Below are 26090 nucleotides of genomic sequence, written 5' to 3' on the forward strand. Positions count from 1 at the left end.
CCCTTTAGCCTGGTTTCTTTCAGCAGAACACAGCCTGTTCATTCTTGACCAGGGCTTTACCCGGTAAAGATCACACCCAAAGTGTAAATCCAAATATTGCTTGAGGCCTGTGTGCTCCACCCTGATTTGCGGACCACAAACTATTTGCTTTTAAGCAACTCATGGATGGATTAAAGAGACTGCCAGGGAAGAATTCCTTTCACAAAAAAGATAATGTTTATTTATTTTTTTCAAATTATAGAAGTTGTGGATGCATAATATGCCATTTTAGAAAAAAAACTATAAAGAATTAAAAAAGCACTCCTAATATCCCATTCCATAGGATTAACAGCTGGTATATATGGTGGTGTGTATGTACAGTGTTGTATTTCAACCAGGTATATGTACATTTTTTAGGCACTTACACCTTATCTCCATAAACATTATCGTCAATGACATCCAGATTTTAGAAGAAAAAGTCTGGTGAAGTTTCCATACTTGAATCAGGATTGAGTATATCTTTCTTGTTTTTCCTGGTCTTGATGACCTTGAAGGAGAAAGAGATAAAGACAGACCAGTTGAGATGCTGGTGATCCCACATTTCTCCCTTCAATCACACTGTATCTCCTCCCCATGCACCATATCTCTTCCCCTATTCCTTTCTAAATGATTCTTTTCTCGCTCTCATCTATCTCCTTTAATAAATTCTTGACCTTTGAGTCATGCCTCTCTGTTTAATTGGGACAGTGAAATGAGATTTTCACTCCTACTTAGCATGAGTGCAAGTGAAAGAGCAGGAGATGTCAGGGAACAACAGGAGAGAGAAAGGAGCTGGTGCACCCAATGACAAGAGTTGAGGAGAGGGTTTTCATTGGGCAGAAAGGAAGGGGGACAGTACAAAAGGTATTCCTGGTGCAATTGCTATCAAAGAAGGTTTGAAATGTTTGACTGCTTGTCCTGAGAACTGGAGCAATCTGAGAGCATGTGTGTGCCTGAATATGTCAGCCTTTGTTTTGAACTGTTTGCCTTCCAATATTAGCCTTTGTTAGTGTTCCATGAACCCCAGATGAATGTATGGGTCAGTGTGGCAAAAAGCATGGACTTTGTTATGTAGACCCAGCTTCCTCTGTCTGATGTAAACCAGTGTATATATCTCACTAAAGGCAGGTACCTTTGTGATCTGATTTGCTCAGATGCATTCTTGGTAATTTAGGGCTGCTGTGAGCTAAGTTGATGACCCTCTATGGTAGACAATATTTCTCCCATTTCAAAAATGATGAACCTGAGGTTCCTAGTGTAAGTCTTTAGTCAACTAGAAAATCACAGAGCCAGCAGTTGAAACAAATGTGCCTTAACCAAACCCAAATTCTTATTAAATTATCTCCACGCTGTGGTAAAAGCAACCAATTCTTTCTTATTTAACTTAGGTATCGTAGCCTTTGAAAGTCTCTCTAATTTTTTTTATTATGATTACAAGTATCCTTCTTTAAAAATGATGGGAAGTTTACACCCAGTAAAGTGCATGTTCCTTTTCCACTTGCTAGACTCTCTGTAATAGTAGCAGTCTAGTCTTCTTAAAGTATAAACAAAACAATTTGCCACTTTGGAAAAATGATGTTCCCATAAAGTTCCAACCTTGATGTGACTATGAATTACAGATCTCAACTCCCCGGTATTCCCACTTTTTGGTGCCAATTCAAAGCAGGTGAGTTTCAGTTTATCTCCTTCCTCACAGTTGATTGTGGTCAGTCGTCCATGCACCACCACTTCCATCTTCCCTGTATTATCTTGTATTTCATAATAAGTGAATTCACCCCTTACATTTTTCTGCAAAAGAAAATTAACACTTATCTTCTGAAACTGGATCAATAATTTTCAAATCTATGAGAAATACAGGGTGTTTCTGGAAACTTGTCTTTGATAGAGTAAATAGAGCTGTAGGTCCTGAATAACAGGTACCAAATACCTTAAGATACTTGGTCTTTGAATCCTGCCTTTCAAATCCTCCCTTGAGCCTCTTTTGTTGAAGTTCTTTATCTGTAGGATTTTTTCTAGGAAAAAAAATTGATTACTTTCCTAATTCTTCCTGTTTCCACATCAGCATAGCTGGGATTTTTTAAGGAGCTTGGATACAGAAAAATCTGATTAATTTGGTAGGTTTCTTTCACACCTGCCCAAGAGCAGAAAATAGAGGCTTTTTATGGCACTTTATAAGTTTGAGAAAGAATGCTGCAAGTCCTCATTAAGTAGACTGTTATTGCAATATGTAACTACTTCTTTCTTCTCCATATAGTCACTCTTCACCAATCTGCCCAGATCTCAAATCTAGATCATCCATCTAGTCACATTGTTGTGGTTTGTAGCTCATTACTTTATTCATTAATTCTACAACCACATATATATGCACAGTCATTTAAACAGAGTGTACAAAAACAGCACAATTAAAAGTAAGCCACCCTAGAAGACATATATAATGGAGTATGAAACAGTACTTCAAACAAGAAGTTAAATCAGCCAAGCATAATATTTACATGATGTGTTAAGACTGAAAGGCACACTGTAAGCCTAAGAATTCACCAAGCTTTTTTTTTTTTTTTGCATTTTATTGCCCCATTTATAAATTGAGCAGTTAAGCTATGTGCCTTTTTTAGTCTTTTTGCTTCATATTTCTCTTATTATTTAATGCAGAAGTCAGTTGCTCTACAATCTCCTGATGAATTAATGAATGAGAAGAGGCAAGAAACTTTGGAGTCCAAATGATCAGAATTCTAGCTAACTGTTAGACATAGCTGCATTCTAAAGCAGAGTAGTCTATTTTATTTCTTACTCTGGTTGTCACAATCAAGATTCAGGCTTGGGAGAGCAACTCTTTTATTCACAATTAAATTAAGTTGTCATTGATATAGATGGAGAAGAACTCAAACAAAATCCTAAGGATATGTGTGTTGATATAAACTCTGCACTGTCCTGGACAAGGGTGGCTCTAAATAGATCATCATAGCTAATAAAATGCCAAGTTTCCTAGTGACTGTCTAAATAACTTGCATGGTGATACCTTAAGAAGAGGAATGTTACAATATAATGTACCCCATATCCTGAAATGAACTCTATTCAGTTATCTCTAGTGCTGGCGGAGGGGTGAAGGGGTTGATTTTCTGTGTCGAGTAAGTTGACCAAACTCTAGTTGACAAGTTAAGACTTTAAAAATTGGGGGTTGCAGGAGAAATTTTATAAAACAGTGGTGTGGGCTTACCTTATGTACCTCAAACACCCCATTCACAAAACTTCCTTTAGTTTGTGAGCAAAGCTGATTAATTTTAGGAGTTATGTTGGCACTTCTAATCAATCCTTTTGGGATCTCCATCTTTGGGTCAGCATTCACATCAGCCACAAGTGTGAAAGGATATACCTCCAGGAACCCATTGCGGCAAACATAATTTGATATGGCAATGATCTTCTTTGGGGTGAACTTCTCCTTTAGGTCAATATTAAAAACCTTCACTCGGAAGACTTCCTTCTCAGTTGCCACTGTGGCATGAAACATTTTCTTCTGCTCTTTGGGCTCATATACAAATGATTCTGTTGCGTTCAGCACCATCACTTCTTTGAGGTCACTCTGGGCACTGTCTTCTATGGAAACTTCTTCAGGTTCAGTCTGCAGTTTTGGTTTCCACTTAGAAGGTAGAGACCAAAACATAAGCACAATTAAAACAGGAAATACAGGGTCACTCTCTAGTGAGAGTCATCTCAGTCTCAGTGTTGGTCCTCAAGTATCACCTTAACTGGGTAAAGTAGGGAAAACTAGACAAAGATCACTGAGGTAGTATGATTTAGGTAAAGGAAGAAATGAAAAAGATGTAAGGAGTAATTTTATTATCTTCATTGTTTTATGAGAGTGGGAGGAAGAATATTTCTTTTTTAATGAGAATTAACCCATAAAGAAAAGGCATATCCCCTATCAAGAGGTATGGGGAAGCACAGGGTAAAGTCAAAGCTGCCATGAAGTGACTCCCAAAAGAGATGAGATTTTAAAAGAATCTCAATTTTACTCCTTTCTACCCAGGTCAGGTCATACTGAGCACTGCTGGTCCATGGAGGCAGCTGTCGTGCCTCCATGTTCTGGTCTCTAGGACTCCCTTGATCCCTTCTTGCCTCCGTACTTCCTCTTCCAGATCAGCAGCCCCTCCAATTCAAAGTGCTCTCCTACAACTCAGATAGTGCAGGCCACTGTGGAGAGAGGAGGTTAAAGAAAAGTTCCCTCCTGCCTAATATGACAGTGACCAAATAAAATAAAAATAGAGAAAAAAATCATATTACTAGCATTCAGAGTAAGGAATAGTCTCAACCACAAACCTTAGATTTCATGAGATTTCAGTTGGAACTCATTCTAGTAGATAGGGGCATTTTAAAGAACCAAATCGCGAAGCCCTTTCTAATGAAGCAGCACTATGTTGCAAAAACGTCATTAAGGCAGCCACTGGAAGACTCCACGAATTTCCCTAATCTGAAGGGGCCCAGGTTAGAGGCTCTCCAATCTGAATAATGGCAGGAACTAAAAAGAGTCATGGACTTGGAAAATTAGGCGGGAGGGGACTTTTCTTTAACCTCCTGTCTCCACAGTGAGGAGACTTTTCTGAGTTGTAGGAGAGCACTTTGAATTGGAGGGCTGCTGATCTGGAAGAGGAAGTATGGAGGCAAGAAGGGATCAAGGGAGTCTTAAGAGACCAGAACATGGAGGCAGGATGGCTGCCTCCACAGACCAGCAATGTGACCTGACCTGGAAGATGATATCGGCCACCTGTGAGTGATGGCTTTAACTCCGATGGACTTAACTCTAATGAACTCACCAATGTGGCCAATTTTCCATAACATTAGGAAACCCATTCCCAATGAAGTTAATCAGTATCAAATCACCTCACAATAGCCATGACATCAGTACCCTGACACAAGGTGCACAGGACCTAAGGAAATAATTATAAAGCTACTCTGAGGGCAATGAAAGAAGATCTGAGAGACATGTGATCTTACTATGTTCGTTGTAAATACACAGAATACTGGAAACAACATAAAGCCAAATAAAAAATGAGCATTTTTATAATGTATGGAATAACTGTGCAATTTTTCTAGTACAATAAAATAATTTAAATCTATATTGTATGATTGAATGGCAGTTCAAGATATATTAATAAAAAACATGGGTTATGGAAAAAATGTGAATGTGATTTACTCTGAGAGAAAATAAGACTCTTTGTATATACATAATGAAAGATATAAAATCAGAAAGACAATGTACTGAAATGTGGCATTAGATAGAGATTTCTGATAGTTAAAAGTTAATTATTTTTGCTTATGTACCTTCTTTTCCTAAATTTTTAAAGATATTGTTTGAGTTATAATGAATGAAAGGGAAAAAATCAGTGATAGTGTTATGGTGGCTCTGTTTTTTCCCACCTTGTTCTACTTTAAGGTATCATTTTCATGGTGTATTGAGCGAAAAACCAAAATGTAAGCCAAAAGAAAAATAAAACTAAACAAACATCTAATTATACCTGCTATGGAATAGAGATGATAATAATAGAATTTTAATTTTGGATAGGACCTCAAAATACACACTTGATAAATAAATGACTGATTTGGTTAAATTAAAGCATTGTATGTAGTAGGAGATTGGTGAGAAGTGCTTTCAAGGTTGTGTTAATCCCTGTCATTATATTGTAGCGAGGGGAATGTATTGGGAAGAGGGAACTTGTACCGTGGTTAAGAAACTGCTGCTTGGTGTTGATGGAGGCATCTGAGGAGTGTGGGGATAGCTCTCAGCTGGGCCTATGCTGGTCATGAACGGTCCTGGAAAATGACTCTCTTCCTTCAGTATCTGCATCCTCATGAAGTCATTCATTTTGGAGATTGTGTCTTCACTTTTCTAAAGGAAAATAGATGTTTGTTCTTTTTCTCTAGTTAATGTTTTTCAAGATCAGATGAAACACATCTTTTCCTTTTTTCTTTTTTAAATAGGATGTTCACTTTGCCAGTTTCTCTTTTTTTTCCTGAGTTGCAGGAGGAATAATAGCACATATTCAGATACTTCTATCACTCAGCCTTCTCTCATCCCAGTCAGGATTAAAAACTCAGATAACTGAAATTGCATTGTTTGGGGATGGAATACTCAGTCTTCACGTCCTGTAAAACTGGACTGAGTTATTTGGTCAGGTACAACTCTTAGGGCTATTTTGGGGGCAGCATGGCTTACAATAAAGTTGGCTACATTTATGGACATTTATTAACTAGGCCTTTCTCATCAGTTAGATACACAAACCAGTCTCTCTCAAGTGCTCTTCAGCATACAAGAAACCCAGATCTCCATCCTTTAGGGAGCTCTGATCGTAGCCATAACAGGAAGATTCTCTCAAATTCACAATTCCTCAGGCAAGGTTCTATCATCACTACAGTGTGGATCAGGTGATCAGAATCTTTCAGGGTTTTTAGCTGTATTCAGAACAATTTAATATTCCACCAAAAGCATTCCCATTAGCTACATTTTTATACATTTTTCAAGTAAGATTGGAGAATATCTCTAAAATCACATACTTTGACTACCTTTAATTAAACTAATGGAAGTCCAAAAAATATTCACCCTATTTGGCCAATTTGGCACATTATTTTAGCAGTTTTGCCATTCAGTAACCTAATGTTTTAAGTGGCAATTGTTGATAGAGAGGTACACAAGAGAACTGCTTGTAGTGAGCTCACATGGAGAACAGCTTCTTGATTAGAACAGTCTCCGACCACCACTGAGCACCTGGGCTATGGAAATAAACCCCAAACAAAACAAACAAAATTGATTAAAAATAAACTGCAGACATTTTAACATTTGCACACCTACCGTGGATTCAGTCTATGCTCATTAAATGTTCACATTTTAAATGTTAACATTTTAAGTTCAATAAGGCTGCATTTGAATCCTGACTCTAATACTATCTGTGTGACCCTGAGGAAGATTTCTTTGCATCTCAGTTTTCTCACATGTGAAATTGGACTAGCCATAGCATTTGTGTATGATGTTATAAAGAATTAATTAGGTAATGTGCACAAAGAATGGGTTTTAGAGTCCAGAGCTCAGTAAGTGCTCAATAAATAAATCTTTGTTGCTATTATTTTTCGACGATCTATTAGGGGTTTGCGTGTCTGCTCTGATGAACAGATATTTCATGCTTTATGATGCCCTTGTTGATGGAAACCTTGTATGGAGGTAATATAGGAAGCATAATATGAGAGAAGCCCCTCTATTCAGATCTGCCATGTGTAACAATGTAATTTTATTGACAAGATTGTCTTGACATATTATCTTTTAAAAATAAGTGAAATCTTAAAACTCTCATCACAATAGCCCGGTTTGGATGATGAAATTATAATCTTTGTTTGAATAATATTTTAAAAGTGCAAGCATTTGTTTTCCCTCAGAGGAAATCCTCCTCCACCCTACCCTTTTCATGAATTACGCCCTTCTGTACTGTTCACTTCAGGATACTTAACAGCATAAATCAAAGGTAATAGTCTTGTTTCTGGCTTTGAATTAAAAAGTCAAAAACTCTATTATAGAAAAACTACTTGGGAGAAGGTGTGATGTATAAGAGCAAGGATTCCCGGCTTACATTGTGAATCACAGACTGATTGGTCAGACACCATTTTTGCAGGCCTCCTGTGAAGATGGCTGGATCCCAGAGAAGAAATGACTACATGGTGTGTTTAGGTGGATGAGTCTGCCTTGGATCCTGTGCTTTCAGAGCAGCAGAATGATTCCTATGCAAGTAGAAATGATTGTGCTGCATATTTAGGCAGGCAAGATCTTAGAAAGTGTCACTTCCAAGCCAGTATGCATGGACAGAGTAGTTGTCTTATGATGTCTATGTATGTCATTGCAGTAACAGAGAGACAGTGGGCCTGAGATTTTCATGACTACACATGGGCTCTAACTGTGGCCTTGATGGCAAGTCCCAAGATGGCAACAGTTACAAGCAGCTAGTTCTGCCCAAGAAGAACCAGGAAAGACTATATAGGGGGAAATATGAAATCTTGAAATTAATAACTAAAAAAGTACTCTCTAAAAAATTGAGAAAACCCATATGTAGAAAGCCCGTCCTCAACTGACATGTGTGGATGGTGCTCGGGTCTACAATCTGGGCCGGGGGCAGCCTGGGGCTTGGGCGAGAAACGACATTGGAGAATAGTAATGTAAATCTTAGTGTTTCCTATCCTTCAAGTTGCTGTGGGTCAGTATTTCCCTGCCCATACTTTCCCCTGCCCATTTGCCCTGGGTGTAGGCCCCATAGCGCTGGACTGTAGGTAATACAGGGGGTGATATCAGAGCAGAACAAAAGGCAAGCTGGGATAAGGGTTGATACACACAAGTGTAAACTCACTTTCCCACCCCTGTATTGTCTTCCCCTAGGAAAGGGTATCTATAACCTACATTTATTGCTGAGTAGGGAAGAAAGTCATAGGTTTATTATAGCTATGATAAATGCTGTAAAGAAATAGGTACCTATGAAGGCAAACAATGAGAAAATATGATCTATTCTGGGAGGAGGGTATTAGTGAGAACTTGCTCAAGGAATAGATGAGACTGGTACCTCGTGGTTGAAGTTATTTGGGGATAGAACTGAGATGGAAAAATTTGATATCAAAGGAAGTATCGAAACCTTTGATGTGATTAAGAGCATGGATACTGAAACTAAACTCTGATGTATGGTGAGAGAGCAGAAGAGAAAGGATTGCAAAGAAACTGGAATGTAGAGGATGAACACATTGGTATAGTAATACTGGTGGAATTGTTATTCAGGAAAAAATAGCAATTATTCCTGTTCATATCTCAAATCATTGTATGTTGTTTACTTTAAGGGAGACATGGTAGAAGATATGAAATATAAAAATGTTATCCTTCTGGTTTTCAAATCAAAACCAGGAATAACCCATATCACACACAAAACTCATCAATGTGGCCAATTTTCCATAACATTAGGAAACCCGTTCCCAATGAAGTTAATCAGTATCAAATCACCTCACAATAGCCATGACATTAGTACCCTCACACAAGGTGCACAGGACCTAAGGAAATAATTATAAAGCTACTCTGAGGGTAATGAAAGAAGATCTGAGAGATGTTTGTTCTTATTATGTTCATTGTAAATTCACAGAATACGGGAAACAACATAAGCCAAATAATGTAGGATCATTTTATAATGTATGGAATAACCGTGCAATTTTTCTGGTACAATAAAGTAATTTAAATCTATATTGTATGGTTGAATGGCAGTTCAAGATATATTAATAAAAAGCATGAGTTATAGAAAAATATGTGTAATGTGATTTACTCTGAGAGAAAATAAGACTCTTTGTATATACATAATGAAAGGTGTAAAATCAGAAAGACCATGTACTGAAATGTGGCATTAAAGATTTCTGATAGTTAAAAGTTAATTATTTTTGCTTATGTACTTTCTTTTCCTAAATTTTCAAAGATGGTATTATTTGAGTTATAATAAATGAAAGAGAAAGAATCAGTGATAGTGTTATGGGTGGCTCTGTTTTTTCCTACCTTGTTCTACCTTAAAGTATTATTTTCGTGGTGTATTGAGGGAAAAAGAAAAATGTAAGCCAAAAGAAAAATAAAATTAAAAAGACATCTAATTATACCTGCTATGGAATAGGGATGATAATAATAGAATTTTAATTTTGGATAGGACCTCAAAATACACACTTGATAAATAAATGACTGATTTGGTTAAATTAAAGCATTGTATGTAGTAGGGGATTGGTGAGAAGTGCTTTCAAGGTTGTGTTAATCCCTGTCATTACACTGCAGCGAGGGGAATGTATTGGGAAGAGGGAACTTGTACCGTGGTTAAGAAACTGCTGCTTGGTGTTGATGGAGGCATCTGAGGAGTGTGGGGATAGCTCTCAGCTGGGCCTATGCTGGTCATGAATGGTCCTGGAAAATGACTCTCTTCCTTCAGTATCTGCATCCTCATGAAGTCATTCATTTTGGAGATTGTGTCTTCACTTTTCTAAAGGAAAATAGATGTTTGTTCTTTTTTTCTAGTTAATGTTTTTCAAGATCAGATGAAACACATCTTTTCCTTTTTTCTTTTTTAAATAGGATGTTCACTTTGCCAGTTTCTCTTTTATTCCCTGAGTTGCAGGAGGAATAATAGCACATATTCAGATACTTCTATCACTCAGCCTTCTCTCATCCCAGTCAGGATTAAAAACTCAGATAACTGAAATTGCATTGTTTGGGGATGGAATACTCAGTCTTCACGTCCTGTAAAACTGGACTGAGTTATTTGGTCAGGTACAACTCTTAGGGCTATTTTGGGGGCAGCATGGCTTACAATAAAGTTGGCTACATTTATGGACATTTATTAACTAGGCCTTTCTCATCAATTAGATACACAAACCAGTCTCTCTCAAGTGCTCTTCAGCATACAAGAAACCCAGATCTCCATCCTTTAGGGAGCTCTGATCATAGCCATAATAAGATTCTCTCAAATTCACAATTCCTCAGGCAAGGTTCTATGATCACTACAGTGTGGATCAGGTGATCAGAATCTTTCAGGGTTTTTAGCTGTATTCAGAACAATTTAATACTCCACCAAAAGCATTCCCATTAGCTACATTTTTATACATTTTTCAAGTAAAATTGGGGAATATCTCTAAAATCACATACCTTGACTACCTTTAATTAAACTAATGGAAGTCCAAAAAATATTCATCCTATTTGGCCAATTTAGCACTTTTTTTTAAGCAGTTTTGCCATTCAGTAACCTAATTTTTAAGTGGCAATTGTTGATAGAGACGTACACAAAAGAACTGCTTGTAGTGAGCTCACATGGAGAACAGGTTCTTGATTAGAACAGTCTCTGACCACCACTGAGCACCTGGACTATGGAAATAAACCCCAAACAAAACACTGTATATTCAAAATTGATTAAAAATAAACTGCAGACATTTTAACATTTGCACACCTACTGTGGATTCAATCTGTGCTCATTAAATGTTCACATTTTAAATGTTAACATTTTAAGTTCAATAAGGCTGCATTTGAATCCTGACTCTAATACTATCTGTGTGACCCTGAGGAAGATTTCTTTGCATCTCAGTTTTCTCACACGTGAAATGGGACTAGCCGTAGCATTTTTGTATGATGTTATAAAGAATAATTTAGGTAATGTGCACAAAGAATGGGTTTTAGAGTCCAGAGCTCAGTAAATGCTCAATAAATAAATCTTTGTTGCTATTATTTTTCCACGATCTATTAGGGGTTTGCGTGTCTGCTCTGATGAACAGATATTTCATGCTTTATGATGCCCTTGTTGATGGAAACCTTGTATGGAGGTAATATAGGAAGCATAATACGAGAGAAGCCTCTCTATTCAGATCTGCCATGTGTAACAATGTAATTTTATTGACAAGATTGTCTTGAGACATTACCTTTTAAAAATAAGTGGAATTTAAACTGTCATCACAATAGCCCAGTTTGGATGATGAAATTATAATCTTTGAATATTTTAAAAGTGCAAGCATTTGTTTTCCCTCAGAGGAAATCCTCCTCCATCATACCCTGTTCATGAATTACGCCCTTCTGTACTGTTCACTTCAGGATACGTAGCAGCATAAATCAAAGGTAATAGTCTGTTTCCGGCTTTGAATTAAAAAGTCAAAAATAACTCTATTATAGAAAAACTACTTGGGAGAAGGTGTGATGTATAAGAGCAAGGATTCCCGGCTTACATTGTGAATCACAGACTGGTTGGTGAGATACCATTTTTGCAGGCCTCCTGTGAAGATGGCTGGATCCCAAAGAAATGACTACATGGTATGTTTAGGTGGATGAGTCTGCCTTGGATCCTGTGCTTTCAGAGCAGCAGAATGATTCCTATGCAAGTAGAAATGATTGTGCTGCATATTTAGGCAGGCAAGATCTTAGAAAGTGTCACTTCCAAGCCAGTATGCATGGACAGAGTAGTTGTCTTATGATGTCTATGTATGTCATTGCAGTAACAGAGAGACAGTGGGCCTGAGATTTTCATGACTACACATGGGCTCTACCTGTGGCCTTGATGGCAAGTCCCAAGATGGCAACAGTTACAAGCAGCTAGTTCTGCCCAAGAAGAACCAGGAAAGACTATATAGGGGGAAATATGAAATCTTGAAATTAATAACCAAAAAAAAGACTGTCTAAAAAATTGAGAAAACCCACATGTAGAAAGCCTGTCCTCAACTGATGTGTGTGGATGGTGCTTGGGTCTGCAACCTGGGCCGGGGGCAGCTTGGGGCTTGGGCGAAAAATGACATTGGAGAATAGTAATGTAAATCTTAGTGTTTCCTATCCCTCAAGTTGCCGTGGGTCAGTATTTCCCTGCCCATACCTTCCCTGCCCATTCGCCTTGGGTGTAGGCCCCATAGCGCTGGATTGTAGGTAATACAGGGGGTGATATCAGGGCAGAACAAAAAGCAAGCTGGGATAAGCGTTGATACACACAAGTGTAAACTCACTTTCCCACCCCTGTGTTGTCTTCCCCTAGGAAAGGGTATCTATAACCTACATTTATTGCTGAGTAGGGAAAAAGTCATGGGTTTTTTATAGCTATGATAAATGCTCTAAAGAAATAGAAAGGTACCTATGAAGGCAAACAATGAGAAAATATGATCTATTCTGGGAGGAGGGTATTAGTGAGAACTTGCTCAAGGAACAGATTAGACTGGTACCTTGTGGTTGAAGATATTTGGGGATAGAACTGAGATGGAAAAATTTGACATCAAAAGAAGTATCCAAACCCCTTGTGTGGTTAAGAGCATGGATACTGAAACTAAACTCTGATGTATGGTGAGAGAGCAAAAGACAAAGGATTGCAAAGAAACTGGAATGCAGAGGATGAACACATTGGTATAGTAATACTGGGGGAATTATTATTCAGGAAAAAGTAGGAATGAATATTCCTATTCATATTTCAAATCATTTTGTGTTGTTTATTTTAAGGGAGACATGGCAGAAGATATCAAATATAAAAATATTATGCTTCGGGTTTCCAATCAAAACCGGGAATAATCCATATCACACACAAAATTTGTGAGAGAACCTATCATCAGTAAGAATAAAGCTTTCCTGCAGAGCTACTGGATCATATAAAGGGTAGTCAGACAGGTTTTGCCTCCTATGGGGCTGGCTGGACACCAGAGGGAAAATGGCTGTACCGGAGGTAGAAGACATATGATCCTGGCTGAGATTCCTAAGCTAAGGGAGGTTTAGGTGCAGCAGAATAACTCATATGGCTACAGAAATGGACACATTGCTTATTTAGAAGGGTCGGACCTAAGAAAATGTCACATGTCCCTTTTAAGCCAGTATGTAGGAGAAATCAGAATTTTCCAGGAATATTCACTTATGTCTTTGAAGTAGAAGACAAAAAAATGGGTCTGAATTATTAACGAGTAGGTATGGGCTCCATATATGATTTTTTCAAAATCCTCCTTTTTATAGACTCTTCCCTCTGCTAATGTCTCTGGATACTGACATAACTTTAGTTTCCTCAGCCCACATTTCAGCATACACAGGACCAGGATTATAGTCTTCGGTCTGAAATGGTCAAGACTCAGATGACTGAAGTTTCTTTCACTGGTCTGAGATTCTTGGATCTATCTGTGTTGTATGCTGATCTGAGACCACTTAGTTAAAGCACACCTCTTAGTGTCATTTTTTGGTAGATAACCCTTCCTGGTGATGAGGGGAGCATGACTCAGAGTAAAATCAGCCAAACTGAGGAGTATTTATAAGTAAACCTGTATCATCAAATGAGTACACATACAGGTAATAGTTATCTGCTCTTCAGGCTCTAGTACACCAACCTCTCCAACTTTTTGTTTAGCAAACTGATCTTTGCTGCAAGGATCCTCTCGAAGCTACAGTTCCAGAGGCAGGATTATGTTGCCCTTGCTGTCTACATGAGGCAAACTGAAATCGTCAAGATTCTCAATCGTAATCACAGGGGTTCCAGGTTCCACCTGGGGAATTCCCAGTAGCTGGCTTCTTACACTTTGTTCAAGTGAGGACAGAGAGTGTCTGCAAAATTATATACTTTGACTACCATTAATTATAATAGTGAAAACGCATTTCTAACCATTTACATGTGATGTCCATTTGTCATTGTTTTTCTCACTTCTGGCTTTCACTAATATAATTCTATTGCACCATTAGCTGAAAAAGTGGTAGGTGAGAGGGCTGCAGGAGCCTGCTGCAGTGCTGTGGCTCTCTGATGAGAACAGCCTCTGACCACTCTTGTGGACCTCCTCCATCACTGAAAGGCTGCAGAGTTCAGGCTATTAAACAAACCCAAGCCTGACACTGTCTATTCTGAAATGTTAGTGTACACATACATGTAAATATACAAGAGACAATTTTAAATCTTCTCTCTCACACTGGAAAAAACATTATGCCAAAACTATGAATGCTAGTGTTCTCAAATGTGAATTGAGACTAACAATATCATATTTACGGGGTTGTAATGAAGAATAAGTTACATAATACACATAGCTAATAAGTTTAGAGCCTAGACCCTAGTAAATGCCCAACAAGCAAAAATATAATTATTGCCTTTGTTAATAATGGCCTGTGCAGGATTTGAATTTCTGCCTGATGCACACATTTTCCATGCTTTATGTTGACTCTGTTGATGGATACCCCAGATCAAGGTGAGATGAAAATCGTTTTATTAAAAATGCTTCTCTATTTAAGTATGCCACATGTAGCAATGGAATCTTATTGAAAGGAGTATATTTCTAAATTTAGAACATAAAATTTTTTGTTCAGCATTTAAAACTACATACTTGGTAGCATGAGTAGCTATGAAAACACTCAAACAATTTAAGAAAGAAAAGATTACCAACATGCTTCTCTCTGAACCCATCCTCTACCAGCTTTAGCTCCCAGAGGTAAGGACAGTCTTGAATCATGATGAATAGCTCTAAAAATAGCTTTTACCACACAACGCATTTATTCTTAAGCAATATGATATTTAGTTTTATTAGTTTCAGAGCTTACAAAAATGTTATTATACTATTTAAAATTTACTGTGATGTGCTTTTTCCAATTATTATATGCCTCATATGCATCTGTGATGCATGCATCTGCAGCTTATTTAATTTCAATTCAACATCATGTTCCCTAATTTACCCATTCTCGTGACATACGTCATGGGTTCTTCCAAGATTTTTCCAGTTCACGTGATGCTGCTGTGACTATTTGTACACATTTTATTTATTCATATGCCCAGTTGGATTCACAGCATTGGTAAAATATGCATGTTTTCAGGTTTAAGATAGCACCAAATTGGTTTTCAAAATGTTTGTACTAATTTGTACCTCTTCAGCAATGGTTCCCATTGCATTATACAATGCAAATACACCTTTGAAGAGGCACAAAGGATGATAATAGTAAGCTAGTGATTTGGCTAAGAAATGGCTGGATGGGGTTTATGTAATTTTCTGTGAAGTCTGAGGATGGCTCACTCCTGGAGGTTTTCTGAAGCCAGAAGTTTGCAGATGCAGTTTCAAGTCTTGAGAAGATTTTATTCTATTGAAGTCATCAATTAGGGTGATTCTGGCCTCCAGGTTCTCAGGAAAAGATTGAGTCTTTTCTGTCTTGCGGTTTTCGGAATGAGATAGAACCCAGCCAGGAGCAGTGGCTCATGCCTGTAATCCCAACACTTTGGGAGGCCAAGGCGGGAGGATTGCCTGAGGTGAGGAGTTCAAGGCCAGCCTGGCCAACATGGTGAAACCCCGTCTCTACTAAAAATACAAAAATTAACCAGGCATGGTGGTGGGCATCTGTAATGCCAGCTACTTGGGAGGCTGAGGCAGGAGACTCACCTGAAACCGGGAGGCACGGGTTGCAGTGAGCTGAGATTATGCCACTGCACTCCATCCTGGGTGACAGCAAGACTCTATCTCAAACAAACAAACAAACAAAAACCTAATATATCCATGTCTATATCTATGTAGGTTTGGGTTTCTTATTTTTCCTTTTATTCTGTTTTCACTATCATCTCTCTGGTATTTTCTATGGAAGAAGAGTATAAATTTAGATATCCTAACTCCTTCAACTGTACACTCACAAACCAGTATGATAGCCTTCATCCTGTTGGTTGAAATTTTATTGTTGTGTGATTAGGTCCTGGCTCTATTTCTGCTGAAAATCCATCTAGGCCAACTTGGTTAAGCCCCTCCACTGAGGTTATTTTTGTTAAATAACCCTCTCAGTTTATAAGGGCAGCAAATTTCAAAACAACATTACCCAAAGTGATAGAAGCCATTCTCATCAAGCAAATACACAAACTGACTCCTGTAATTTGCACTTCAGGTTCCAGGAAACTCATGTGTTGGTTGTTTGGGCATACTGATCCTCTCTTTGCTGGAAGCATTCCCTGAAAGCATCGTTCCAGGGGCGGGATTCTGTTGGTCCTGTGGTGTGCAACAGACATTCAGAATCCTTCAGGATTCCCAACAGTAATCAGGATCACTCCAAATTCCACTAGGGCATTCCCAGCACCTGTCTTTTTACACCTTGTTAAAGAAAGGATAGAGGGTGTCTGGAAAATCATGTGTGACTTCCTCTAATGTCACTAATGAAAGACTTTAAGAACATTTAAGCTGCGTGCAGTGGCTTGCGCATGTAACCCCAGCAACTCAGGAGGTTGAGGCAGGAGGATCACTTGAGGCCAAGAGTTCAAGATCAGCCTGGGCAATATAGCGAGACCTCATCTCTACAAAACATTTAAAAAATTACGCAGACCTGGTAGCGTGCACCTTTAGTCCCATCTACTTGAGAGGCTGAGGCAGGAGGATCCCTTGAGCTCAGGTGTTTGAGGTTGCAGTGAGCTTTGATTGCGCCACTGCACTCCAGCCTAGGTGACAGAGTGAGACCCATCTCCAATATATAGACACTCGCCTATAAAATATATTTCTCTGGTCTTTAAATAGATTGAAAAAAGGGCTATAAAACCTGCTTGTTGATTATGGCTTCGAACACCCAATCCTATAGGCCTCTTATGCACCTTATTATGGCCTGAAGCATCTGGATTATGAAAACAAATGCAAAATTCAACACTACGTATATGAATATTTATGGATATATGGCAGAATTTTAATATATACTGTCCCATACTGGAAGAAACATATTTGCATGATGACCAAAGTTTTTTAGTTGACTAAAGCTAGATATGAATCCTTACTCTAACACTAATTATTTTTATTAGCCTGAATGGTATTTTTAACCTCTTTGTATCTCATGAATCTCATATGTGAAATGAGATAAAAATTGTATCTTTCTGGAGATACAATGATGAATATATGGCATAATTTTGTAACAAACACAGTTCTTACAGACCAGCATCCAATAAATGCTCAATAAGCAGAAAAATATTTTCATTGTTATTTTATGTTCTGTACATTTTTTTTTTTTAATGTCTGCCCTATTTAAAGATATTTAATGCTTTATGTTGACCCAGTTGTAGGGAGCTCCTGATTGAGGAGGTATAGGAAGATTACCAAAAAAGCCTCTTTATTCCCTTCTACAATGTGGTAGCCTAATATCACTGATAAAACTGTCTTGAGTGATTTCCTTTTCAAAATAAGTTGAAACAAATATTCTCATTATTTCAGCAGAATTTGGATGCCTAAAATCGTAGATTTGGTTGAGTAATATTTTAATATAGTAGCGGATTGTTTTTCTCATAGTAATTAATCCCTGCCACAATACCAGATCACGATTCAGGCCATTATGTGATCTATGCTTTAGAGGAGTTGTGACTTAAAGTCATGCTTCTGTCTTCTTCAGGTTTTGAATCCAAAAGCACAATGAACGCATATCATACACAAAATCTTTGGGAGAAACCATGATGAGTAAGGACAAGGCTTTCCTGCTCAGCTGGTGAATCTTAGAGTGAGTGGTGAGACAACCTTTGGGCTGGTCACCAAAGCAGAAGTAATGCACTGTGTTTTGAAGCATCGGCGGCCATGGAGACACGTGCCTCTTTCTAGAATCCCTGTCCTAGGGTTTTTAGGCACAGCGTAATGATTCCTATGGCTGCAGAAACTGCTGTATCACATATTTAGGCAATTGGGAACTTTGGAACTGTCATTAACTTTCTTTCAAGTCATTATGCATCAGAAAACTGACTGTCCTGAGATGTCCAATTTTGTCCTTGAAATAGCAGAGATCAGAGCGGCTAATGACTTTACTAGGCACAGCCTCTGTCTATCCACCTGAAGCAAGATGGCAAACAGGCATGGTAGGTAGCTCTATATGACATATAAAACTCGTAGAAAGTATACAATTTTGGAATTTACCAGTCAAATAGGACAATAACAACAACAAAACAACATGAAAAATTGAGAACTCTGTACATGGGAGGCCTGTCTTCAGCTGGTACACATGGACGAGTGATTAGAAAACAGTGTGGTCACAGTGCAGTTGGCACCTAGATGAGACACTAGCTTGGAAAATTGTCATCTAGTTTTTCTTTTGACTTACACTGAAGATACAGCATCTGATTATTGGGTGCAGATGAACACAGGGTTCTTAACGTGGCAATGTAAAACACAGGATGATACAGAGACTTACACCACTTAATTTTTCATTAGGAGCCTTGCAGAAACTAGATTATGAAAACAAACCCAAACAAAAACAATGTCTAATTTTAAATATATGTAAATATATGAGACAGTTCAACATCTATATTCTGACTTTGGAAGCAGTATGTGACCATTAAATGCTCAAGCTTTAGAGTTCATTAAGGCTGGATTTGAACCTTGGCTCTAACACTAAAAATCATTATTAGCATGGGTAAAGTTTTAACCTCTAAGATCCCTGGTGTTTAGAAATGTGAAATGTGACTAACAATAACATCATCTGGGTGATGTAAGGAAGAATGAATAAGAAAAAGTACATAAAGTGCACATAATTTACATTTAGCACACTCACTGTCTTTGTGAATTTTGAGAAATATTTTAAAACTCTATTTTGGTTGTCTCTTACGTAAAATGAGGCTGAGAATAGCATGAATCATGACTGTTATGAGGAAAGAATGCAATAATATACATAAAGAATACAGGTTTTAAAACCAGCACCTAGTAAGTGCTTACAAAGTAGAAATACGATTTATGTTACTGTTATTACACTGTCTCTGCAGGGATTTGTATGTGTGCTCTGATTAACTGCTATTTCATATTCTGTTTACCTTGTTGACAGAAACCCTAGATCGAGTTGGTATGAGAAGTTTTTATTAAAGAAACTTCTCTATTCATTTCTGCCACTTATTCACAAGAATACCTTGGAGTATTATCTTCTCAAATTCATTCAAGTAAAACAGTCCCATAACCAGAGTAGAATTTAGATGAGAAAAAGATAATCTTTGGTTGAATAATGTTTTAAATCACTATGTAATTTTTTTTCTCAGAGTAATTATCTCCCCTCCCATCCCTGCTCCTGATTCATGTCAATTTGTGTTTCTTGCTTTAGGTGTACAGAACAGAAAAAAAAATCAACGATAAGAATAGGCTGCTTGTTTTAAATCTCAATGAATATAGAACGTATACCATAGAGAAAATCTTTGGGAAACCCTATGATCAGTGGAACAAGACTATACTCATCTGGGGAGTCACCAGAAAAGTAGTTAGACAGACACTGTATTTACAGACGATAGTGGACACCCAAGAATAAATGGCTGCGTAGTGTGTTTAGGTGCATGAGGCCATGAAGGCATACAATCCTCCTGGGATTCCTGTGATCCGGGGAAGTTCACACACAGCACAATCATTTGTACAGCTGTAGCAAGGGTTGTGATTCATATTTTAGCAGGTGGGACTTAGAAATTCTCACATAATCCTTTCAAAGAAATATGAGTGATAAAAGCATAGTTGTTTGGAAATGCCACTTAAGTCATTGAAAAGGCACAAAGAAAATGGATCTTAGGTTGCAATGACTGAGCAAGGGCTCCTTCCACAGCCACCTTTGCCAAGATGGCAAAAAGGCACAGGTTCTGTTCTTCAAATAACACCTGCATAAACTATGGAGGGAAATACAGCTTTTTGAAGCTAACTAAAAATTACAACAATGAAAACAAACCAAAAAAAATCAAAATAGAGAATCTTTAAATATAGGAAGCTTCTCTTCCAGGATGTGTACATGGTTGCTGGAGGTATCTGCCGCTGGGTCACAATACAGCTTGGGGCTTGGGTAAGAAACAACTGTAAAAAATAATGATTTAATCCTTTTGCTTTTCCTCCAAGTTTCCTGCCCCTTCACCACAGGTACAGGCTTCTGAACCCTCAGTGCAGGTGATTACTAGCGTCATATCACTGCTAAGCAAAAGGTAATCTGGAATAAGAACTGATGCACATAGCATGAACTGACTTTTCCCTTCTTGTATTCTGTTCCTCTGGGGTAGACGCTACCTACCATCTGAGCTTATGGTATAGAAAAGGAGAAAATTACTCCCACACTCCAATTGTTTAAATGCTATTAGGAAAAGTAAAGGGAGCTAGGAAAGCTCACAAAGGGAGGACCAGAGAGAACCAACTATGGGAGGATCTCATCTAATCTGAAACGTGGGTGCCAGTGAGGACTTGCTCTAGGAAGGGATTTAGGCTGGGGCCTGTGGAGAGTTGGGTTAGAGAACAGACTGGAGAAAGTGATCCCAGCAAAGGAAGCAATCTATATGTCAAAGCTTCTATTTGGAAAAGACCATGGATAGTTTAAAATAAAACCTGGAATGTGGTCATGAACGAAGTGAAAGGATGAAAGGTAATTGGAATAAAGATAACGAACATATTCTTGTATTCATCTTCCTCCATCTGGCTACTTTCCCACAATCTCTCTCCACACCTGGATCAACAAAAGACAGTAATTCTCTTGAGTCAGGAAGCACTTCATGAACGCATACCTTGTAAATATCAAAAGACACAGACTAGTAGGGTCTCAATGAATATACTTAATTAATAGTGAGAAATTTAATCACATAAATTTTACTTGATTAAATTACTCTTTCTCTTTTCTGCAGCTCTTCAGCCTCCAGGAAACCCAGCCTTATGTTGCTTTAGATGTTTTGATCAACACTTTGCTAGAAAGAGTCTTTAAAATCCACAATTCCAGATGCAGAATTCTGCTGTTTTGTAGTCTGCATCAGCCAGCTAGAATCCTTCAAGGTTCTCAAATGTATTTAGAAATATTGAAGAACTTACCTTGGCATTACCAAGTAAGTGATTTTTTAAAAATACTCTTTACCAAGGGCAAGGAAGTATAACTTCCTTTATTTTCACTATTTTTAACCTTTTTTATTATCTATTAATATTAGTTTAATTTCCATAGTTCTACCACTTCTGTCATTCAGATATTTAATACAGAAAATGCACTCTGTTAGAGAGGCGAATGAAAAGATTGTACTTCTGGAGAGTGGTTTACTTATTAGAACACACTCTAATCACCACTGGCCACATTTGTTATCAGAAGGTTTGCAAAGCGTGGGCTATGTAACTGTTATGCAACTAATAAATAAATTACTGACATGGCATATATAAACTCCTAATCTAAAGCCATATATAATTATTAATTTTTCATGTTTTAGGTTTAAATAAGACTGGATATGAATCACGACTCTAACTTTCTTTGAAAGCTTGAGGAAGTTTTTTAACCTTTCTGTACCTCTATTTTCTTCTCTGTGAATTGGGGCAGAATTAGCATCCTCCTAACGGTTATGAAGAAAGAATGAGATAATCTACATCAGGAACAACATGTAAGAACAAACATCTAGTTAAGTGCTCAAAAAGTAGAAATATAATTATTGTCATTGTTGTTCCATGTTCTAGGCTGAATTTGTAGGTTTGCTCTGGTCTACAAATATAACCTGAGCTATGCTGACCCTGTTAAGGAAAACCTCAGATGAAGGAAGTATGGGGAACACGTTATAAAGTAAGTCTCTCTGTTCACTTCTATGAAATTAGTAATTTAATCTCATTGACAGGAGACCCTGTGAAAGCAAAGAATGGGAGGACTCACCAGTTCCAGTATCTTGTATCAGCAAGAACTTGCCAGAGGAAAACATTTAAGTTGGCATGTAAAATTTGAGAAGATTCTCACCAGTGATGAAATAGGAGAAACAGATACCCATCAAGAAAATAGCATGTGTCAAAAAATGTAATGGGGGTAGGAACTTGGAACTATGAAAATAAAATCAGAAATATTACTAATAAGCAAAGGGGAAATGGGTAAAAGAAACTGGAACCTAGGATCTGAACGCATTGTTGTTTTTGTCTCTGTTTGTCTGGCCACTCTCTCTTACCCTCTCTACAACTGGAGCAATACAAGATAGTAATCCTCTTAAAGTTAGAAATCATTATATAAATGAATGCCTTTTAGATAGTAAAGATTATAATGTGGTGCTATCTCACTGTATGAATTCAATAAATGATTGAGTGACATAATTTCATACCAAGATTGTACATACACAGAGATTACAGCAGTAGCTCTTTCAACAGTCTAATGATCCCTGTAAATTATGGTGGGGAGACATGAGGCATGGGACCCAGGAAATTGTACCTTGGTGAAGAAACTGCTGGATGGAGTTGTTGGTGGCATCTGAGGAGTCCAAAGATGGCTCTCAGGGAAGGTTGTGCCGGCCTCTGAAGGATTTGGAAGCTGACTCTGTTCCTGGGGTAGCTTCATGCTCTTGGGGTCATTGTTTCTTGGGTTTGTTTTTTTCTTTATCTGAAAGTATTCATTTTCTGTTTAATGGTTTTCAATATTAGAGGAAGCACAACATCTTTTCATTTGTGAGAATACCATCCTTTATTAGATTCTAATAGGTCTTATTACTTCCAGACATGGTCTTTCTCTAATGTATCCCTCCAGGCAATTGTCAGAATATGTTTTTGCTAAAATGTGAAATGATCAAGTACTCTTCTTCCTAAAATCTTTCAATATCTACTTACTGATGTTTTTACATTGGAGACTCCATTTCTGTCTTTATGACAAAAGCCAGCTTGTTGGAGGGCTGCTTTTTACCTGTCTTGCATCATTTTCCTATACCTTTCTACATATACCAATGTTATACAGAACTCACTATGCTGTTTCACACCTCAACATTTGCATGTGACATTTTCTCTCCCTAGAAATCTTTCCAATATTTGTCTTTATCTTGCTAAGAGCAATAGGACCTATTGCACATTGATTTCCCATAATGTACAAGGCAATGGAATAAGAAATGTTTTTCCATTATCTCATTTAATTTTTAAACTAATCTTATGAGAAGTATTTAAGTTATTTTTCCCAATATCAGGAAACTAATGTGCCAGATGTAGACCAAGTCTATCCTACTCCGAAGCCCTTGCTTTTGGCCACTGCATTATATTGGTTCCCCACCCTCCTAATTTCTTCAAATGTTTTATTATTTACCACGAGTTTTATATCCTTTTGAAGCCTATGAGGAATGTCATTCTCCTAATATAACTTAATAGGCTTTTCTATTTAAATGTGAGTAGAATATTCAAAATGGCACGTTTGAAAAAAAGCAGATTGCTGCTGCAGGCTCGAGGAGACAGCCGAAAAACTGTGAGTGCCCAAAGTGTGAAAGTGTGAAAGGGGATCATCCACCCCTGAACATACAACCTCACTGGGGAACCTGAAAGTCTGGATCACAAGTGAAGGATTTGACCTTACCTGGAGCTGAGGTGAATTTAGAGAGCTGAGTGAAATACAGGGGTAGAGGAAGCAGCGGGAAGAGCCCTGTGGGCTCTCTCAGTCCCCAGGGAAGCCATTTCTGACTCACAAAAGTCCTTCAAGAGGGCTGCCAGTGGAATTGGGGAAAGACCACAGGGAGAAGAAAACTTCCAGCTGAGGTTTTGACTGAACACAAAATTTCCTGGACAGAACCCAGGGGAGGGGGTGATCTGGGAGTGCAGACACCAGGACAGAAGCCACAGCAGGCAGGAGGCTTGAACTCTGAAAGCCCCCCTTGCTTTCTCAGCAGGGAGGCTGGTAGGAAGTTCTCAGCTCTGCTCACTTGCTGCCTGGAAATAAACTCAGTGCTGTTGGTGGGTGCATGGTGGGAGTGAGACTGGCCTTTCAGGCTGTGTGGGAACTGGATGAGGCCTGTAACTGCCAGCTTTCTCCAACTTGCCTGGCAATCTGCATGATACAGCAGAGGCAGCCGTAATTCCCTTGGGAATATACCTCCATTGGCTTGAGAATCACACCCCATCCCCCACAGCAGCATCAGCTTTCCCTGTCCAAGGGGAATCTGAGCTCAGACACACCTAACCCTGCCCCCACCTGATGGTCTTTCTCTTCCTGCCCTGGTAGCCAGAAGACAAACGACATAATCTCTTGGGAGCTCTGTGGCCGCCCCCCGCCAACCCACCACCTGAGAAACTCAAATCTTATTTCAAGTGACCCTAGGGCAAGCTTGTATCCTCCCTATACTACTGCAGCTGATGCTCTCTTAAAAGCTCCACCTCCTGGCTGGAGGACAACCAACACAAAATTATCCCAATAAACAAAATTAAAACCAAGGGCCCTCACGGAGTCCACTTCATTGCCCTGCCACCTCCACTGGAGCAGGTACTGATATCCATGGATGAGAGACCTGAAGACGAACCACATCACAGGACTCTTTGCAGACACTACCCAGTACCAGCCTGGAGCCTGGAGCACAGTAGCCCTGCTGGGTGGTGACAATCACTGTAGTTCAGCTCTCAGGAAGCCCCATCTTTTGGACAATGGGAAGAGCACCACATCAAGGGAACACCCTGTGGGACAAAAAAAATCCTAACAGCAGCCCTTAAGTCCCAGATGTTTCCTCTGACATAGTGTACCCAGATGAGAAGGAGGAAGAAAAACAATTCTGGTAATATCTCAAAACAACGTTCTTTAACACTCCCAAAAGATCACACTACCTTACCAGCAATGGATCCAACCCAAGAAGAAATCTCTGAATTGCCAGAAAAGAATTCAGAAGGTGGATTATTAAACTACCCAAGGAGGCACCACAGAAAGGTGAATACCAACTTAAAGAAATTTTAAAAATGTTACAGGATATGAATGGAAAAATCTCCAAAAAAATAGAGAGCATAAAAAAAAAAAATCACAGCTTCTGGAAATGAAGGACACACTTGGAGAAATGCAAAACACACTGGAAAGTCTTAGCAATAGAATCAAACAAGTAGAAGAAAGAACTTCAGAGCTTGAAGACAAGGCTTGTGAATTAACTCAATCTGACAAAGATGAAGAAAAAAGAATTAAAAATGAACAAAGCTGCTGGGCACAGTGGCTCATGCCTGTAATCCCAGCACTTTGGGAGGCTGAGGCAGGTGGATCACCTGAGGTCAGGAGTTCGAGACCAGCCTGGCCAACGTAGTGAAACCCTGTCTCTACTAAAAATACAAAAAATTAGCTGGGCATGGTGGCAGGCAGCTGTAATCCCAGCTACTTGGGAGGCTAAGCCAGGAGAATTGCTTGAACCTGGGAGGTGGAGGTTGCAGTGTTCTGAGATCGCTCCATTGCACTCCAGCCTGGGCAACAAGAGCTAAAGTGCGTCTCAAAAAAAAAAAAAAAAAAAAAAAAAAAAAGAACAAAGCCTCCAAAGCCTCCAAGAAGTTTGGGATTATGTTAAACAACCAAACCTAAGAATAACTGGTGTTCCCGAGGAAGAAGAGAAATCTAAAAGTTCGAAAAACATATTTGAGGGATTAATTGAGGAAAACTTCCCTGGCTTTCCTAGAGATCTGGACATCCAAATACAAGAAGCTCAAAGAATACCCGGGGAATACACTGCAAAAAGATCATCGCCTAGGCACATAGTCACCAGGCTATCTAAAGTCAAGACGAAGAAAAGACTCTTAAGAGCTGTGAAGCAAAGTATCAGGTAATTTATAAAGGAACCTATCAGATTAAAAGCAGATTTCTCAACAGAAATCCTACAAGCTAGAAAGGTTTGGAGTACTATCTTTAGCCTCCTTAAAACAATTATCAGCCAAGAATGTGTATCCAGTGAAACTAAGCTTCATAA

The 26090-nt window shown here is 38.5% G+C and overlaps 1 protein-coding gene across 5 annotated transcripts in view; it reads right to left on the reverse strand.

The window, feature by feature from the left end:
* Window positions 1–193: 193 nt before the first annotated feature.
* Window positions 194–26090, reverse strand: part of IFI16 (interferon gamma inducible protein 16) — a 45226-nt gene continuing 19329 nt past the window's right edge. Inside the window, exons 7-12 of one of the 5 annotated variants that reach the window (XM_054480838.2) lie at window positions 22625–22792; window positions 9873–10040; window positions 5732–5899; window positions 3233–3652; window positions 1615–1806; window positions 194–526 (exon numbers count right to left, since the gene is read on the reverse strand). In XM_054480838.2, the coding sequence (XP_054336813.1) occupies window positions 446–526; window positions 1615–1806; window positions 3233–3652; window positions 5732–5899; window positions 9873–10040; window positions 22625–22792 (1197 nt within the window). In that variant the 3' untranslated portion in view covers window positions 194–445. Of the gene's footprint in view, window positions 527–1614; window positions 1807–3232; window positions 3653–5731; window positions 5900–9872; window positions 10041–15007; window positions 15820–15900; window positions 22793–26090 lie in introns of those variants that run through there. The other 4 variants (XM_063650094.1, XM_063650098.1, XM_054480839.2 and 1 more) reach the window with 4 other exon arrangements.

Source organism: Pongo pygmaeus, chromosome 1, assembly GCF_028885625.2.
Source record: "Pongo pygmaeus isolate AG05252 chromosome 1, NHGRI_mPonPyg2-v2.0_pri, whole genome shotgun sequence".
Classification (NCBI taxonomy): Eukaryota; Metazoa; Chordata; class Mammalia; order Primates; family Hominidae; genus Pongo; species Pongo pygmaeus.